This window comes from Terrapene carolina, unplaced genomic scaffold (genome assembly GCF_002925995.2).
Source record: "Terrapene carolina triunguis isolate 2854851 unplaced genomic scaffold, T_m_triunguis-2.0 Scaffold53, whole genome shotgun sequence".
Classification (NCBI taxonomy): domain Eukaryota; kingdom Metazoa; phylum Chordata; order Testudines; family Emydidae; genus Terrapene; species Terrapene triunguis.
Genome location: NW_020664404.1, coordinates 14,883,982 through 14,904,345, shown reverse-complemented (window position 1 = coordinate 14,904,345; position 20,364 = coordinate 14,883,982). Strand labels below are relative to the sequence as shown.

At 43.1% G+C, this 20,364-nt stretch overlaps 1 protein-coding gene across 1 annotated transcript in view; it reads left to right on the top strand.

Moving 5' to 3' along the window:
- The window catches only part of VDAC3 (voltage dependent anion channel 3), a 42,166-nt gene that overhangs the window by 20,818 nt on the left and 984 nt on the right, over positions 1-20,364 (top strand). Inside the window, exons 5-9 of the mRNA XM_024203735.2 lie at positions 2,409-2,561; positions 8,260-8,312; positions 15,959-16,186; positions 17,285-17,435; positions 20,162-20,219. Of these exons, the coding sequence (XP_024059503.1) occupies positions 2,409-2,561; positions 8,260-8,312; positions 15,959-16,186; positions 17,285-17,435; positions 20,162-20,219 (643 nt within the window). The remainder of the gene's footprint in view (positions 1-2,408; positions 2,562-8,259; positions 8,313-15,958; positions 16,187-17,284; positions 17,436-20,161; positions 20,220-20,364) is intronic.

Sequence of the window (20,364 nt, the reverse complement as noted above, 5' to 3'; positions counted from 1 at the left end):
TTCAGCTACGTTATTCACGTAGCTGAACTTGCGTACCTTAGTTCGAATTGGGGGGTTTGTGTAGACCAGGCCTAACACTTCCTTATTCACTTTCTCCATACCATTCATGATTTGATAAATCTCTATCACATCCCTTGTTAATTGTCTTTTTCCCAAGCTAAATAGTCCCGGTTGTCTTAACCTCTCCTCATATGGAAGCTGTTCCATACCGGTAATCACTTTTGTTGCCCTCTGTACTTTTTCCAATTCTAATATATCCTTTTTGAGATGGAGTGACCAGCACTGCATGCAGTGTTGGCATACCATGGCTTTATATAGTGGCATTACAATATTTACTATCTCATTATCTATCCCTTTCCCTATGGTTCCTAACATTGTTAGCTTTTTTTTGACTGCCTCTGCACATTGAGCAGATGTTTTCAGAGGACTATCCACATTGACTCTAAGATCTCTTTTTTGAGTGGTAATAGCTAATTGAGACCCCATCTTTTTGCCTGGATAGTTGGGATTGTTTTCCAATGTGCATTACATTGCACTTACCAACATTGAATTTCATCTGCATTTTGTTTGCCCAGTCACCCAGTTTTTGTGAGATCCCTTTGTAACTCTTTGCAGTCAGCTTTGGACTTAACTATCTTGAGTAATTTTGTATTGTCTGCAAAGTCTGCTACCTAATTATTGACCCCTTTTTCCAGATCATTTATGCATATGTTGAACAACACTGGTCCCAGTACAGATCCTTGGGGGACCCCGTTATTTACCTCTCTCCTTTTAAAAACTGACCATTTATTCCTATCCTGTTTCCTGTCTTCTAACCAGTTACTGATCCGTGAGAGGACCTTCCCTCTTACCCCATGACTACTTACTTTGCTTAAGAGCCTTTGGTTAGGGGTCTTGTCAAAGGCTTCTTGAAAGTCCAAGTATACTATATCTACTAAATCATTCTTGTTCACATGTTTGTTGACCATATCAAAAGTCTGATTGGTGAAAGCGTGATTTCCCTTTACAGAAGCCATGTTGACTCTTCCCCAACAAATCGTGTTCATATATGTGTTTGATAATTCTTTTCTTTACTACAGTGTAAACCAATTTGCCTGGTACTAAAGTTAGGCTTACCTGCCTGTAATTGCCAGGATCACCTCTGGAGCCCTTTTTATCTATCATCCAGTCATCTGGGTCCAGGTATTATGATGAAAATCATGAGGGTGTAAAATGATTAAACAAATGGTTTAAAGCTGCAGTTCTCAGCTAGCATCTTAATGCTACTATATAAATCTATGATACACCCACACCTTGACTACTGCATGCAGTTCTTGTTGTCCGATCTCAAAAAAAGATATATTAGAATTGGAAAATGTTTAGAGAACAACAAAAATGATTAGTGGTATGGAACAGCTTCCATAGGAGAGATTAAAAAGCCTGGGACTGTTCAGGTTAGAAAAGAAACTAAGGGGAAGTGGGGGTTGACAGAGGTCTATAAAATCATGAACGGTGGAGAAAGTGAATAGGGACAAGAACCAGGGGTCATCCTATGAAATTAACAGGCAGCAGGTTTAAAACAAAAGGAAGTACTTCTTGACACAATGCACAGTCAACCTGTGGAACTTGTTGCCAGGGGATGTTGTAAAGGTCAAAAGTGTAACTGTGTTCAATAAAAAATTAGACTAGTTTATGGAGAATGGGACCATCAATGACTATTAAACAAGATGGTCAGGGACACAACCCCACCTTGTGAGTATCCCTAAATGTCTGACTGCTAGATGCTGGTTCTGGACGATGGGATGGATCACTCGATAATTCCCCTGTTTGGTTCATTCCCTCTGTAGCATCTGGCAGTGGTCATTTTTGGAAAACAAAATACTGGGCTGGATGGACATAGTATGCCCATTCTTATGGTCTTATCAAACTTTCTAGGGGGACTCAGCAAGCCTTCCCACTCAATCATGGGGTTGCAATACCATCTGCTCAAATTTGGCCCGGCCACCCTCTGTCATGACAGAGGGGTGGCTGGAGCAAATCTGAGTGAGTGGCATTGTGACATGGCACATGGGGGTTGCACTCTTTTCTGAAATTGAGAAATACTTCCTTGGAAAACTTTGTGGCTATTAAGGTATGTGCTTTTAAAAGGTTTCCTAGTCTATGCAGAGTTAGACAGCAGGGTCAATGGACTGATTTTAGTTAAAATTGATTCCACTAAAGAGGATTCTATGTATTAATGTCCCCAGTTCCATCATTAGAATGTCACATTTTGCAAGGGGTGTGCTCCAAATTTAAAAAAAAAAAAAAAAAAAAGTGGGGGGCACGCTTCAGAAAAAGTTGAGAACCACTGGTTCAAAGGGATGGGACTCAAGTAGAAATTAAATTTAATTAAGTAATGTGTGTTAATTCTTGTCTGGTGTTTTTGCCAGGAATTTACCACCACTGGTTCCTCCAACACAGACACAGGCAAGGCCTCAGGCAGCCTAGAGACCAAATACAAGATCAAGGACTATGGACTTACATTCACCCAGAAATGGAACACAGACAACACCCTGGGGACAGAGGTGTCCATGGAGGATAAGGTAAGAGAAAGTGGAAATTATGAAAGCGATTCAGCAAGTCAGGTAAAAATACTGTGTTGAGAATAAACCAATAGAAGATACAAATTATAGGAGAGCTGTGGTAAATTAGGACTAACTAAAATATAGAATAGACGGGAATACCTCAATTCATTCTTTTTGTACAGTATGTAGGAGTTTTCATATAATTTTGTTTCTGAATTTGATGTTCTTAAAGGTGGAGTTGTAGTGCAGACAGGTAGAGCAGACAAATGTCCTCACACAATACTGTACATCATCATTCAGACTTGCAGCACGACTGCTGTTGCAGATGGGCATTCTGAGTATTCATATTGTATTTTAATAAATTGTGAGGTTATTTTCTGATATGTAAATATATCCATTAAGGACTAGAGGAGTCCTTGATTTTCATTTATGACCTAAGCCAGGTTTTAAATCTAATCTTTCAAAAATGAAGCAGTTGTCCCATTTGGTTTGTACTGTAATTTGACCCTACATACTTATTAACTTACATTACAAAACAAATATAGCAGCGGCTGGAGGAGGCACTTTTATTCTAAGGTGTGGAAAGATGCACAATTGAGTCTGTTCTCTGCCTCAAAATTGCCTCCAAGCTCTGCTAGTGGAGCCAGCTGCTCTTGTAAACAGCATGAGGTGGATAGCTGAAGACAAAGGTAGTTGTGAATTTTTAATGTGCGTACAGACTAGACAAATCTGTGGAATCTGGAAAACCCACCAAAGCCTATAAAGTGCAAACACTGAATACCTCCAAATCTTAATTTTTTCCTTAAATTACTGTGACATGAAATGCAGTAAACTAGCTGTAATTCAATATTAAGGTTACAAGAAGAACCATTCAGATACTAGGAAGAGCTATAAATTAAAGTTAACTTGGCCATGACCCATTTATGAACTATTTTCTATCCTTTCCCTTGTTAAAATAAACAGAAGATTACTGTGTCATGGACATATGATGTTTGTGACAGGGTCCCCGGGATGCAACCTGGACTGTGGGACTGCTGAGCCCTCTGTCCCACCAACCTGGGCTGCCTCTTACACTGTGGTGCTGTGTCAAGCCCAAACCTCTGGCAGGTACTCCACTTACACAGGCATCCACCCAACTGAGTTACATGAATGCTCTCCCAGCCACTCATGAATCATCAATAGGAAGGCCCAACCAGTTCCTCTGCTCCCCAGCCTTGCACCCCAGAACTATACCATCTTGTACTGGTCCAAAGCCTGGCCAGTGTAAGTTCGTTACCCAGTCCACTCCTCCCTCAATGTGGAGAGGAGACACACTGGTCTTTGTGAACTGAGCTGAGATTTCCCAAGCACTTCAACCAAAACACATTTTTTTAAGTAGAATAGAAAACAGAATTAAACAGGATTTGAATCAAGCAGTGTAGATGGTACAAACAGGTTTCAGTTCCTCAATACACGGACTGGAACTCTTTCCCAGCCTGGGACTCTCTTCCCCCAGTCTTTGTCCTCCAGACGTTTCTTCCAGGTGTTGAGTTGGGAGGAAGAGAGCCATGTGATGTCACTTCCCCTCTTTTATGTTTTCTTCCAGCTTGCGAAATATCTTTGCTTTGAGGTGTGTTAATCCGCCCCCATGGTGTACATGCTTCCTCTGAGAAATCTCTAGGATAGAGGATTCTTTTCTCAATGGGTATCGATGAGCCATTAACACTGTCTGGCTACTCCATTGTTGTACCTGCCAGATGTGCAGGATGGCGAAGTTAAGCAACCTTACTTTTGTAATTGCCTGGTTTTTAAGTATTTGATCTTGCAAAGTTAAGGTTGCATAACACTAAGAAAGATTAATGACCTAAAAACTAATACACCTCTACCCCGATATAACGCGACCCAATATAACACGAATTTGGGTATAATGCGGTAAAGCAGAGCTCCAGGGAGGGGGGGCTGCGCGCTCCGGCGGATCAAAGCAAGTTCAATATAACGCAGTTTCAACTATAACGCAGTAAGATTTTTTTTTTTGGCTCCCAAGGACAGAGTTATATCGGGGTAGAGGTGTATATGCATCAATACAAGGGGGTTATTTAGATGATGTCCAACTAGCTATGCAAAATTTTTACTAAACAGGTAGGGCTGTGAGTGCAAATAAAAGTTAGAATTAAAATAAAGATTTACTAGTTGGCCAAACAAAGCAAGGTCCTACACTCAGCTCATTATTATTTCTCTGTGCCGTGTAAAACTTCTGAAAACTGCATCCAATTAATTGAAAAATTTCATGGAATGTTGTATTGATTTTTGGTGAAAATCAAAAAACAAGACCTGTTTTCAGCTAAAATCAAGCCCACAGAGTGCCCATTTGGTACAGCAGCAGAAGAAACTCTGGCACCCTCTCCTGCTGCCTACACACACTAGAGGATAGCATGCTTCATTGCTCATGTAGGCCTCGCTCTGTAGATTTGACTAATTTTTTTAAGTGCAAATGGAGACTCTGTCTTTCTCTGCCATGCCCCTTGAAATATCTTTCTTCCCACAAGATTGAGAAGGAAGGAGTGGACAACTGGTGCTGTCTTTGAGGAGGAAGAACATTAGGGAGAGGGAATGAAGCATTCTCTCTCCTTTCCCTCTGGCCGTCCCTGAGCAGTAGTAGTGTTATGCTGCAAACTGTTAATGGATGCCATCGACAGATGACAGCAACTTTGTCCCTCATTTTCCTGCCATTCAGTGCTCAAATTATCCCCCAAAATAAAAAGTTTCTGGCCTTTGACATCTAGAACATTCTCTGAAATTTCGGAATTGATCAGATGGGGCAATCAAAAGTTCTTGCATTACGTATATACATACATGGAAACAGAGGAAATGCCATCAAGTTGAATGTAAGGCCTCACATGGGAGAGATTAATAAAGCTGGGACTTTTCAGCTTGGAAAAGAGACAACTAAGTCAGGGGAATATTATAGAGGTCTATAAAATCATGACTGGTGTGGAGAAAGTAAATAAGGAAGTGTTATTTACTCCTCATAACACAAGAACTAGGGGTCACCAAATAAAATTAATAGGCAGCAGGTTTAAAACAAATAAAGGAAGTATTTCTTTGCACAACACACAGTGAACCTGTAGAACTGTTTGCCACAGGATGTTGTGTATAACAGGTTTTTAAAAAGAACTAGATTCATAGATTTTTAATATTGGTCTAGTCTGACCTCCTGCACAATGCAGGCCACAGAATCTCACCCACCCACTCCTGTAATAAACCCCTAACCTATGTCTGAACTATTGAAGTCCTCAAATGGTGGCTTAAAGACTTCAAGGTGCAGAGCATCCTCCAGCAAGTGACCCATGCCCCACGCTGCGGAGGAAGGCGAAAAACCCCCAGGGCCCCTCCAATCTGCCCTAGAGGAAAATTCCTTCCTGACCCCAAATATGGCAATCAGCTAAACCCTGAGCATGTGTGCAAGACTCACCAGCCAGACACCCAGGAAAGAATTATCTGTAGTAACTCAGATCCCACCCCATCTAACATCCCATCACAGGCCATTGAGCATATTTACTGCTAATAGTCAAAGATCAATTAATTGCCAAAATTAGGCTATCCCATCATACTATCCCCTCCATAAACTTATCAAGCTTAGTCTTGAAGCCAGATATGTCTTTTTCCCCCACTGCTCCTCTTGGAAGGCTGTTCCAGAACTTCACTCCTCTGATGGTTAGAAACCTTCGTCTAATTTCAAGTCCAAACTTCCTGTTGGCTTTATATCCATTTGTTCTTGTGTCCACATTGGTACTGAGCTTAAATAATTCCTCTTCCTCCCTGGTATTTATCCCTCTGATATATTTATAGAGAGCAATCAGATCTCCCCTCAGCCTTCTTTTGGTTAGGCTAAACAAGCCGAGCTCTTTGAGTCTCCTTTCACAAGACAGGTTTTCCATTCCTCGGATCATCCTAGTAGCCCTTCTCTGTACCTGTTCCAGTTTGAATTCATCCTTCTTTAACATGGGAGACCAGAACTGCCCAGAGTATTCCAGATGAGGTCTCACGAGTGCCTTGTATAGCGGTACTAACACCTCCTTATCTCTACTGGAAATACCTCGCCTGATACATCCTAAGACAGCATTAGGTTTTTTCACGGCCACATCACATTGGCGGCTCATAGTCATCCTGTGATCAACCAATACTGCGAGGTCCTTCTCCTCCTCTGTTACTTCCAACTGATGAGTCCTCAGCTTATAACAAAAATTCTTGTTGTTAATCCCTAAATGCATGACCTTGCACTTTTCACTGTTAAATTTCATCCTATTACTATTACTCCAGTTAAAAGGTCATCCAGATCTTCCTGTAGAATATCCCGGTCCTTCTCTGTATTGGCAATACCTCCCAGCTTTGTGTCATCCGCAAACTTTATTAGCACACTCCCAGTTTTTGTGCCAAGGTCAGTAATAAAAAGATTAAATAAGATTGGTCCCAAAACCAATCCCTGAGGAACTCCACTAGTAACCTCCCTCCAGCCTGACAGTTCACTTTTCAGTATGATCCGTTGTAGTCTCCCCTTAACCAGTTCTTTATCCACCTTTCAGTTTTCATATTGATCCCCATCTTTTCCAATTTAACTAATAATTCCCTATTTGGAACCATATCAAATACCTTACTGAAATCGAGGTAAATTAGATCCCCTGCGTTTCCTTTGTCTAAAAAATCTGTTACCTTCTCAAAGAAGGAGATCAGGTTGGTTTGACACAATCTACCTTTTGTAAAACCATGTTGTATTTTGTCCCAATTACCATTGACCTCAATGTCCTTAACTACTTTCTCCTTCAAAAAATTTTTCAAGACCTTGCATATTACAGATGTCAAACAGGCCTGTAGTTACCCGGATCACTTTTATTTTCCCCTTTCTTAAAAATAGGAAATATGTTAGCAATTCTCCAGTCCTACGGTACAACCCCTGAGTTTACAAATTCATTAAAAATTCTTGCTAATGGGCTTGCGATTTCATGTGCCAGTTCCATTAATATTCTTGGATGAAGATTATCTGGGCCCCCCTATTTAGTCCCATTAAGCTGTTTGAGTTTGACTTCTACCTCGGATGTGGTAACATCTACCTCCATATCCTCATTCCCATTTGTCATCTTGCCATTGTCCCTAAGCTCCTCATTAAAGACTGAGGCAAAGTATTTGTTTAGACACTGGGCCATGCCTAGATTATCCTGAACCTCCACTCCATCCTCAGTGTTGATAATGTAGATAAATTCAGGCCCATCAATGGCTATTAGTCAGGATGGGCAGGGATGGTGTCCTTAGCCTCTGTTTTCCAGACGCTGGGAATGGGCAACAGGGGCTGGGTCACTTGATGATTACCTGTTCTGTTCATTCCCTCTGAAGCACCTGGCATTGGCCACTGTCAGAAGACAAGATACTGGGCTGGATGGACCATTGGTCTGACCCAGTATGGCCATTCTTATGCTCTAAGTACATATTTATAAGGTGCCCACCGCTTTGGTATCTGGGAATGTGGAAAACTAGTGAAGTTACTTGCTTTATTCACTCAAACTAAATCTTCAATATAGAGTTCTCTGCAAATTACTTACTTTTTATACAAAAGATCATGTGAATCTTCTATTCAGACAAGAAGAGGAGATGGGAATTATAGTAAGGTAAGAGAATATAAAGCCAATCCTCTTTTTCAATAGAAGGAGCCTTGATAATCTGACCTTTTTCTTCTTCTTTGCAGTTAGCTGAGGGATTGAAGTTGACTCTTGACACCATATTTGTACCAAACACAGGGTAAATATCCTACTTCAATTTTGTGTAGAGATTCCTAGAATTGGATTAAACAGATTTGTTAAATTTTCCAAATGAAAAGTTAATTGACTTCAGTGGCAGTGATAAATGAGCATCATCGTATTCCAGTATCCCAACAGGTAGGCGTTCTGGATAAAAATAAAGAACTTTTTATTCTGCAGATCTTGGTAGAATATTTGTAAGGACACAGCTAATATCAGGTTTATAATAATATATTTGATGAAAGATTCCTCTCAAAAATGTCATTTCCCCTCCATCTAAAAATGTGTAATAAATAAAAATACTAAGAAATGGTACTTCTATACCTCTAACATTGGAGATTGTGTGAAAGTAGAAAAGTGTCACTGATAGTAGTAGTAGTATTTATTATTTGTGTTACCATAGCACCTAGGAGCTCAAGTTCTGGACCATGACCCCACTGTGCTAGGTGCTGTGTGCAGACAGAACAATAAGGCAGTCTTTGCCTCAAAGAGCTTAGAATCTAAGTATAAGGCAAGAGATAACAGATAGATACAGAGAACAGAATACAAGGAAACAGTGAGACAGTATTAGTCAGCATGATCAGCAGTGGTATCAGTGCACCACCAGCTTAACCATTGTCAGGGTTTTTTTGTTATTTGTAGGCACCACAGTAAAGGAGAGTTTGAAGGAGGATAATGAGTTAGCTTTGCTGATGTTTATGGGGAGCTCCACTGAATCATGAGGGGCAGCATGGGAGAAAGCACAAAGGTGATTGTTTGAAAGTTTAACAAGTGGGTGACAGAGGCTAGCATCATGGGCCATTTGGAGATGGGAGTTGACATCTCAGTAGCAAATAAGAGATAAGGATGGTGGGGGTAGGCTGCAAAAGGGCCTTGAAAGTGAAGACAAGCAAGTGATGTTTGATGTGACAGATAAGGGTGAGCCACTAGATGGATTTAAAGAGAGAGGTGACATGGTAAAAGTGGTGAGCTAGGAGAATGATTCTTGCAGTAGCATTCTAATTGGATATGGGTGGGGCAAAATTGTATTTGCAAGAGAGAAGGAGGTTGCAGTAATTGTGATATGAGACTGAGAGCTTGGATGAGCTTTTTACTTAGTGGATGGTTAGGGAAAGGCCGTATCTTAGATGTTATGTGGCAAGAATCTTCAAGATTTAGACATAGCCTGGATATAAGGACCTAGAGAGAGGTCCGAGTCAAAGATGATGCCCAGGTTACAGACCTGAGTGACAAGCCAGGATGCTGCTGTTGTCCACAGTGATAGAGAAAGGAGGCTTCTTGTAGGAAAGGGCTTTGGGGGAGAGGGAAGATTAGGAGCTGTGTTTTAGTCATGTTGAACTTGAGCTGATGGCTAGACGTCCACAAGGAGATCTCAGAGACAGGCTGAGACTTTTTTGTTTGGAGAAAAGGAGCTGGGGCTGGAGGAAGATCTGTAAGTTGTCAGCATAGAGATAGAAGTTGAATTTGTGTTTGTGGCTAAGATGACCCAGATATAAGGTGTAGAGAAAAAAGAGATGAGGAATGGGGACAGAACCCCACACACAGTTGGAGGGGGGATGAAGAAAGATCCTCCTCAGGGTACACTGAAGGAGCAATTAGAGATGTAGGAAGAGACCCGTAAGAGGACAGTCACGGAAGCCAAGGGAGGACAAGATTCAGAGAAGAGGAGGATTAATCACTTTTTGCAGATGTTAAGGCGCTTGAGCTATTGTGAAGAGTTAAGGCAAGTCTACATTACAAAATTCAGTCTACTTAAGTCGATCTCTAGCCACCGCAGTAGGTTGATTGTGCATCTCCACGCTACTCTCCTTGTGTCAGCAGAGCGCGTTCTTACTAGCAGTGCACCTTGGGTAGCGATCCCACTGTGCAACTTGCCACCATCTAGTGAAGGGTGTTATGGGAAGGGTTTGCAATGCCTCATGGGGGCAAAACATTCTCCTGAGGGTGACTGGGAACTCGAACATCCCAAGATGTATTTTTCTCTTTCCTCTAATTTTATCTACATCCCATAATATTTCACACCTGTTTTCAAAAGCCTAGCGTACCTGAGAGTACGCCATCTCTAGAGAAGCATGGGTCTCGCACAGCTCTGCACTGTTGCAAACTCAATGCGCCTAATCCTGCAGTATTTTCAGAGGAGCCATCAGATGGAATATGACAATTCCTTTCAAGTAGACCTGCTGGAAGCCAGGGTGGAGAGCTGGTTCTGGTCCCAAGAAACAAGTACTGATTGGTGGGATTGCATCATTATGCAGGTATGGGATTATTAGCAGTGGCTGCAAAACTTTTGAATGCGCAAGGCCACTTTTCTGGAACTGTTTGCGAAGCTCTCTCCAGCCCTGCAGCTCACTGACCCACCAAACTGAGAACTGCACTGACAGTGGATAAGCGAGTGGCGATTGCTGTGTGGAAGCTTGTAACGCCTAACTCTACTGATCAGTCAGGAATCATTTTGGAGTTGAGAAATCCAGTGTGGGGGTTACTGTTATCCAAGTATGCAGGGCCATTAATCATCACCTGCTAAGGAGGACTGATTGGGGGCAATGTGCAGGAGATCCTGGATGGTTTTGCTGCAGTGAGGTTCCCTAACTGTATTGGGGTGATAGGGATATGCGTGCCATCTATCTTGGCACTGGACTGCTTTCCCATAGAGTATCTAAACTATAAGGGCTTCTTTTCTATGGTGTTGCAAATGCTGGTGGATCACCAGGGACATTTTACCAGCACAGGATGGTCTAGAAAGGTGCATGATGCACATATCTAAGAACACAGGCCTGTTTGGAAGGCTGCAAGCAGGAACTTTCTTTGCAGACCACAAAATCACCATTGGAGATGTTGAAATGCCAGTAGTGATCGTGGGAGACCCAGCCTACCCCTTACTCCTGTGGCTCATGAAGCCGTATACCGGACACCTGGACAGCAGCAAGGAACACTTCAACGACAGGCTCACCAGGTGGAGAATGATTATTGAATGTGCCTTTGACTGTTTCAAGGGGCACTTGAGAAGTCGACTCACTAGGTTAGACCTCAGTGAAAAAAATATCCCCATGGTTATAGCTGCCTGCTGTGCACCTCATAATATCTGTGAAGCAAAGGGGGAAAGTTTTTTTCCCCTGGTGTGGAGAGCTGAGGTGGATGGTCTGGCTGCTGATTTTGACCAGCCAGATATCAGGGCTATAAGAAGAGCTCAACACGGAGCTATGCGGCTCAGGGAGGCTTTGAAAGACCATTTTAATAATGACCCACAGTAATGCGTGGTGCTTTTTATTTTGTGCCTGCCAGTGTGTTTTTGGCACTGGTCTGAACTGCGCTGTAAGTGCTGTGTGTGTAGTAGTGTAACCTTGCAAATGCACTTCTTTCTATGATCTCAGTGATTTTTTTTTCCCCCTGGTGAACCCCTACACCCCACTCTTCTCCCAGACCTGGGAAGAGAGCCCTGGAGTTCTGAGCCCCAACCACCTCTCCCCCAACCACTGGACCCCACTCCCTTGCCAGAGCCGGACGAGGTTCTGTCCCCTCAGCAGCATGATCTGTGGGTGCCTCTGGGTGCTCAGTGCTCATCTCCTCCTGCCGGGCATGGGGGCAGCAGCCACGGGATCTCAGCTTCCCCAGGCACCTCTACAGTGGGGCAGCCAGTGAGATGCTGGAGTGTGGTACCCCCATTCCCTAGCCCTACCACTGGGACTGCCAGTGATGGGGGGATGCTTGATGCTATGTTCCTCACAGGGATTGGGCTGAGACTCAGCAACTCATTCCACAGAGAGGGTGGGGGCTAGTGGTTAAATGAGGGAGGGGCTGGGAGCCACGACTCCTTGGTTCTATCCCCAGCTCTAGCTATGCTATGACTCCTTGTGTAACTGCTTTACATCCCTCCCCCTCTGTGCCTCAGTTTCTCTATTAGCCTCTACTTCTTTCCCCCATGCTTTGAACTAATAAAGATTAATTAAGCTTCCAAAACTGGTCTCTGGTTTGTGCAATAATTCAAACAATTATATGTACGACAGAGGTATACTGTAGAAATACAGGGGAATGAACTTGAGGGGGAAAAGCACATTCATTTTCCTTTTTAAAAACACTTACACTGACCTTGTCTGTTACACATCAGTGTGTGTGATTGTCTGTCCCCTCCCACGGGGTGGAGTGGTAAGGATAGGTCACGGGCCGCTGATGCCACATGGAAGTGTCCGTGTGTGTGGGGCGGAGAAGGGTAGTGCTGGAAGACTGTTCTGGACAGGCTGCAGAGGGAGGTGACCTCGAAGATGTTACACTTGTAGATCAACCAGATTCCTCAGCATGTCTGATTGCTCCTTCAGAAGAGCTATCGTCTCCTGCTGTGCGTCACTTATTCTCCTGAGCTCTTCTCCTGTCATGAATGTCCATGTCCATTTTCTGTGTGTGAGTGATCCTCCACACCCTCTGGCTCGCTGTCCGCTGATCCAGAGGCTTGCATGATCTTTACAAACATGTCATCCTGTGTTCTCTTTCTTCTCTTTATCTGGCTCAGCCTCTCCGCTAATGTAAAGGGAGGTGAAGGCCACATTTGCAGCTGCAAAACACACAATGGACAGAGGTACTATTGCGAGTACATAGACTAGATATATGAGAAAATTGTTGTATTGCATAAATTTAGGGGAGTGATTTCAAGTGTGAAGCAGTACATTTTCATTGTGGCCAGGTACTTATTGAGCATGTTGAACAGAATACTGGTGCCATTTTCCACAAGCTGCAGTGACTTTAGCTGATATCTCACTCCTGAAGGTAACGGAGGCGGAAAGGGAACAGCTGCTGCATGCATCAGGCTACAGACCGGGTCCTTATGCTGTTAGCCTGTGTGCTGAATGATGCCTTGCAAGTGAATAGATGAGTGGCATGGGAACATGTCCTACTGCGGTGGAAGAAATAAGGCAGCCCTCCCCAGAAATCTTCGGCAATGGATTGCAAAGTACCTGCAGGAAAGTTTCCTTTCAGATCTCTGTAGAGGATTTACATGACATCCCTGTGCACATAAACTTTTGCAGGGTCCCTTCTGCCTAGCTGTGCCAGGCAATGAGAAGCAGATAGCCACTCTACCTCCACTGGTTATTTCACTACCTCTTGTAACATGAATAAAAATTAGTACATGAGAAATGTGCCCCTGGAATATCAGTGCTACTTACTGGATGTTCCTTCACCGGTATCACGCTTGCCCATGCTGCAACTTGCTGGACTGTTCTGGAGTTGTAAACAGCTCTTGGCTCGCCAGGACAATGGATTCCCCACTCATCTGTGCTCCATTGTCATCCTCCTCTTCCTCATCCAACATCTCTTTCTCGGCGTTGTCTGCAGTGACTACGACTTGTCCAATGTATCCATGGGGCATTTGGGGATAGTTGTGGGGTCGCCGCAACGGATAGCATGTAGCTCCTTGTAAAAGCAGTATGTCTGCAGTGCCGCATCACAGTGACTGTTTGCCTCCCTTGCCTTCAGATTGCCTGACACAGCTTCTTGGCTTTCACATGGCACTGCTGCCAGGTCTCTCTTGTAACCATTCCCTTCCATGCCCAGAGAGATCTGCTCATAGATGTCCATGTTTCTACAGCTGGATCGCAGCTGTGCCTGCACAGCCTCTTCTCCCCACAGACCCAGAAGATCCATCACTTCCTGTGTACTCCAGGCAGGAGCACATTTGGAGCATGTGGCCAGCATGCTCAGCTGGGCAGTTGCCAGGTGAGCTCTCCACATGGACCAAACGAAATGAAAATTCAGAATTTCCCAGTCCTTTAACAGGGGAGGTGCTTGTTCCTGCATACCTCGCTGCTGGGCAGTGGAGTTGAAAACCGTGACCAGAGCGGTCGCATGGAGCATTGTGGGACACCTTCTGGAGGCCACTTACGTTGACATAAGCCATGCAGTATGTACACTGACATTGCGTCAACCTAACGACATTGACTTAAGCACTACACCTCTCATGCAGGTGGAGTTAAGTCGATGTAAATAGGTGAGTTATGTTGGGAGGGACCTTAGTGTAGACCAGGGGTAGGCAACCTATGGCACGCTTGCTGATTTTCAGTGGCACTCACACTGCCCGGGTCCTGGACACCAGTCCGGGCGGCTCTGCATTTTAATTTAATTTTAAATGAAGTTTCTTAAACATTTAAAAACCTTTATTTACTTTACATACAACAATAGTTCAGTTTTTCTATAAGTCTATAATAGATGAGACTCGGCACACCACTTCTGAAAGGTTGCCAACCCTTGGTGTAGATGCTGACATTTTATATTTTTAATTATTAGGTCGATGTAAGCTGCCTTACATCAACCTAACTCTGTAGTGTAGACCAGGCCTAAGATTGTAGCATCATGTTTTCTGCTTTAGGTGCAATAGTGCTAATAATTAGGGCCTTACCAAATTCATGGTCCATTTTTGTAAATGTCAGTCTTAGCATTTTTTAAATCTTGAATTTCACAGTTTCAGATATTTAAATCTTAAATTTTCACGGTGTTGTAACAAACCATGAATGTGTTTTTAAAATGGGAAAATATAAATATGTAAATCCCTTAAATCAGTGTTTCTCAAACTTGGGGGTCCTGGCCCAAAAGGGGGGTTGCAGTATTGTCCCTCTTACTTCTGTGCTGCCTTCAGAGCTGGGTGGCTGGACACCAGCAGCTGCTGGCTGGGTGCCCAGCTCTGAAGGCAGCAGAAATAAGGGTGGCATGGTATGGTATTGCCACCCTTCTGTGGTGTTGCTGGCAGTGGCGCTGTCTTCACAGATGGGTGCCCGTCCAGCTGCTGCTGCTCTCCAGCCACCCTGCTGTGAAGGTAGCACCACTGACAGCAGCAGCACAGAAGGGTAGCAATACCATACCATGTCACCTTATTTCTGCACTGCAGCTGCCGTTCTTTGCCAGAAGCAGTGAAGCATTCAGAGTGGGGCACCTGGCCAGCAGCTGCTGCTTGATGGCTGCCCAGCTCCGAAGGCAGCACCACTGCCAGCAAAAACACAGAAAGGTGGCAATACTATACCATGCCACCCTTGTTTCTGTGCTGCTGCTGGCAGCAGTGCTGCCTTCAGAGCTGGGTGCCCAGCCAGCAGCCACCACTCTCCAGCTGCCCAGTTCTGAAGGCAACGCAGAAGTTAGGGTGTGACTACCGTGACCCCCCTACAACAGGCTTGCAACCCCCTTTTGAGTTGGGACCTCCAGTTTGAGAAACGTTGTGTATTTTTACCCTATACTAAAAATATACAAAAGTACAGAAGACCAGTTTTCACAATCCGTGGTGTGTTTTTCATGGCTGTGAATTTGGTAGGGCCCCACTAATAATCCTTAGAACTGGTAACCAGTAACGGTGCTGACAAACTGAGGAAAATGGCATTAGGACTAAAATGGATATATTCATTCATTCATTCTCTCTCTCATATTTTTATATATATTTAATTCATTCAGATGTTTAAAATACACCTGTAGGTGCTTAGGTCTGTGCATCTATCCTATAAATTAATAATGACAACATACACGGACAAAACTGCTTGTAAATATATCTATCTCAGCCCCCACCCTTCACAAATTTGAAGGCATATGAAGTATTAAGTGCTTTGTGCAGACATCAGAAATACTATGTAGCTGGCCCATGCTTGGATGGGTAAAACAAAATGTTTCTCTCCACAGAAAGAAGAGTGGGAAATTGAAGACCTCTTACAAACGAGAGTATGTAAATCTAGGCTGCAACATTGACGTTGACCTTTCTGGACCAACCATCCATGGCTGGACTGTGTTGGGCTATGAAGGCTGGCTTGCTGGTTATCAGATGGCTTTTGATACAGCCAAGTCTAAACTATCACAGAATAACTTTGCATTAGGATACAAAGCAGGAGACTTCCAACTACACACTAATGTGTGAGTATCTACCAGAGGAGCCAGGCTAGATTATGCCAGGCAAACTGTGTGGCTAACTGCATCAGATGTATACTGGGTGGAGAAAGGGAGGACACTGAATTCAGACTGAGATTTGAAAGGCTTTACATACCTTATTTTCATCCCCAAGAGACAGTTACAGGAGGGTCACTTCCCAATTTGCTATCTTTGGAGACTTTTTATCAGGGTAATTCTGTTCCCCTAAATTTGGTATTGGAAAAGACATTTTGGAATTAGGGTAGTTTTTTAATGAGGGTATGTTTAGGATAACTATGGGATTTAAGTTAGTAAACATAATTTTGACTACTGGTTTGTGTCACTCTTACTGAAGGAATTTGAATCTCGGGTAAATTGCCCACTTCCACATACTAACGTACTAAAATGTCAACTGTGAGGATTGGGATTAATGCAGCATTACTACCTTTTTCTCTCTTAGATGGTCCTAGACCATGGCAGCCTTCTATGTGGAAGTGGACATTTAACATTACTGTCTGGGAGGAGACTTAAGTACCCCCAGTGTTGGGTGTCGTGATACTTGCCTAGCCACATGTACTTAAGAGGCAGTGTTTTTTGGGGGGAATTGTCTGCATTTCCCCATTTTCAGTCTCCTTACCAAAGCTGAGTTGTATTGACTTATTTTAGCCAATGAGGGTTGCATGTAGCTCCCTCTGAACCCATTGGTTTATGCTCTGCATGGAATGTGCTTCCCTCCCTACTTCTAGCCTGGGAAGGAAAAGCTGAACTCTCTTCTGTCAAAATTTCAAACCTGTTAGTGCAATATCTTAGCTCCTGGAAAGCTCCCTCATTCCCCAGGCTAAACCCAGCTCTTGGTGAAGAATCTACAGAGCGCAGTTGAAGTGTCCGGCCAAGGAGTGACTAGACATGGATCTGGCTGAGAGAAGCATGGGATTGAATATGCCCACAGGGTTAGGGTTATCCTCAGGTTTGTTTGGGAAGTGGTTAGGAACTTACTTTGTTGGAAAGACGGTGAGAGGGAAAGATGAGACTTCATAGTGATTGGAGGGTTAAACAGCAGCAAACCGGAGAGATCTTCACACACTCTTTATCTGTTACAAACAGGAATGATGGCACTGAATTTGGTGGGTCAATCTATCAGAAGGTTAACGATAAAGTTGAGACATCAGTAAATCTTGCTTGGACTGCTGGCAGTAACAATACCCGTTTTGGCATTGCCACTAAGTATCAGCTGGATGAAAATACTTCCATTGCGGTAAGTATTTCACCAGATTAGCACTTACAGTACAACTGGAGTTTGCTTAAATGCTGTAAACTGATGGCACAGGGTGGTTATTGTTTAAACCTATGGCACCTTGTGTTGTTATGCTGTCCCTTTTCAGTTATTGGTGTATGGAGAATGTATGTTGTAGACTGTTGGTGAATTATGGAATATACTTAAGCCTCATTCTGTGACACTCTCTCTCTCTCTCTCTCTCAGGCTTGTCTATACCAACCATTGGTGTATGACAAGCTGGAGTGTAAATATACAGCACTCTAGTGCAGTGACTCTCAACCTTTCCAGACTACTGTACCCCTTTCAGGAGTCTGATTTGTCTTGCGTACCCCCGAGTTTCACCTCACTTAACAACTTGCTTACAAAATCAGACATAAAAATACAACAGTATCACAGCACACTATTACTGAAAAATTGCTTGCTTTCTAATTTTTACCATATAATTATAAAATAAATCAATTGGAATATAAATATTGTACTTTTATTTCTGTGTAAACTGGATAGAGCAGTATAAAGAAGTCATTGTCTGTATGAAATTATAGTTTGTACTGACTTTGTTAGTGCTTTTTATGTAGCCTGTTGTAAAATTAAGCAAATATCTAGATAAGTTGATGTACCCACTGGAAGACCTGTGCGTACCTCCAGAGATACCTCATACACCGGTTGAGGATCATGCACTAACTGGCTGTGTGGACTGTGCTACCGCCCACTAGAAGTTCCATAGTGTGCTTTGACCAATTGCAGTAGGCTTAACTGCAGTTGGTCAGAACTTTTAGGTTATGTCTACACTGCAGTTAAACACATGTGGCTGGTATGTGTCAGCTGACTCAGGCTTGGGCTACTGGGCTGTAAAACTGCACTGTAGACATTCAGGCTTGGGCTGGAGCCCAAGCTCTGGGACCCTGTGAGGCGGGAGGGTCCCAGAACCCAGGCTCTAGCCTTAGCCCAAACATCTAAACCACAATTTTACAGCACTGCAGCCTAAGCCTGCTGACACAGGCCAGCCACAGGTGTCTAACTGCGGTGTAGACATACCCTACAGTATACCTGTAGTGTGCTTTGACTGACTGCCAGTAAGCTGAGCTATGTTAAGCCTCCTGCAGTTGGTCAAAGTACACTAGGGAATGTCTAGTGCGTGTAGTAGAGTCCACACAGCCTGCTACAGGGCTGTAGACTTGCACCCCAGCTTTCCCTACGCTAATTCTCCATATAGACAAGCCCTTAGCGATGAGTGATGCAGTGTGGTTTCATAATCTGCCATTACTTTACTTTAGTCCTATGTGAGGCACTATAATGAATAAGTTAAGGGAAGACAGCAGGTGCAATATATCTAGATTTCAGGAAAGCATGTGAGAAGGTGACTTTCTTGGGCGGTGGGGAGAATAATTTAACTAGCTAATTTGAAACAGGTTGAAATTTGCTGAAGACCCTAACCAAATAGAGAGGTAATGATAAACTGTAGTGTATTGAGTTGATGGGAGGTGGATTACAAATTGTACAAAGGAGTATTAACCCTTTTCTCCAGAATGGGTTAATGCATGCAGTCAAAAATCTTACTTTAATACAAATATTGCCATATTCACTTGCAAACATCTGTTTTCTGGTCACTATAGCGCCTAATAATTTTGAAGAATTACTGCTTCCTGGGTTTCTCCCTCTTTGAGATTATCTCTTGCAGAAAGCAAAGTAACTGCATTAGTTACTGCCCATATGTCTGATCTCCCTGGGTTAGTTCATTATCATTACAGGTGTTTGTAACACCTTTATTTAACTCCTGGGTTGAACTTCAAGGGTCATGTCACTTACAGTGGAGGGCTCGCAGCTCTGAAAGTCACCCCCTTTGATGATTTTTAAGATTACATATGCCCATGTTGTCATAAAGAGGACCAGTAAATCAGGAAGTAATTATCCATTCAACAGGTGGGAGATGGGTGAGGTTAAAATCATATCACTTTGTGCCCACTGTGAGCAACAAATCTTGTTTTTAATCTCTAATATGACAGTGACAACATGGTATTGGGTAAGTAACTCCATCACCTGGGAATTTCATTAGTTTACTCTATGTACTGTTTCCTCAAGATTCCTAAGTGGAGGTAAATAAAGCAGACATAACATCTCTATTCCCCTCATTCCTGTTTACACCCATGAACTAGTCAGAGGCTGAGCACAGTCCCTTAAAAACTTTTAGATAAATGTTACTAAGTCCTTCCACACTCTTCAGTTTCTTCTGCCTACATAATAAGTAGTTGTTACTCACGTTCAAGTCTCTTGAGTAACAAGAAGATGGTTGCAAATTGAAGTGCCTAGAACAATACACAGTTGGTAAGACTGGAGGGGAACTGTGTGGAAGAGCTTGAGGGGTCATAGGTAGGAGCAATGGGCTAAAATTGAGGGGGAAATTGTGGTTTTTTTTTGTTTGCTGCTAGCCTATGAAACAGAATAATCGCTCAACGAAACTGGCACAAACCCTATTGATCTAATTTTAAACAGAACTCTTTATAGAGCGAACTACTCTGCATTTGCAGGGGCAGATATTTTTGAGAGCTCTTTTCCACTGCTGGTTAATATGTCCACTTTCTGATGCTTGTAGATTTCTCTGCGACTGCTACTGATTCCAGTGGAAAAGTTATTGTGCCTGCGTACCTATAAAAATAGGAGTGATGGTGGTGTTTTGACGTATGCTTTTATTCTGTCTCTACCTCTAGGCTAAAGTGAATAATGCCAGTCTGATTGGAATTGGTTACACTCAGACCCTTCGATCTGGTACGTAAGCCCTGACACAATACTAAAGGGAATCACTTCCTGCTGGGCTTAATAGAAAGTCTTTTAACTTGAGCTATTCAACAGAATGGGGAGCTATGGAGGTGGCAGCCATTAAGTAATCAAGGATTAGCAGTCTTAATGGAAT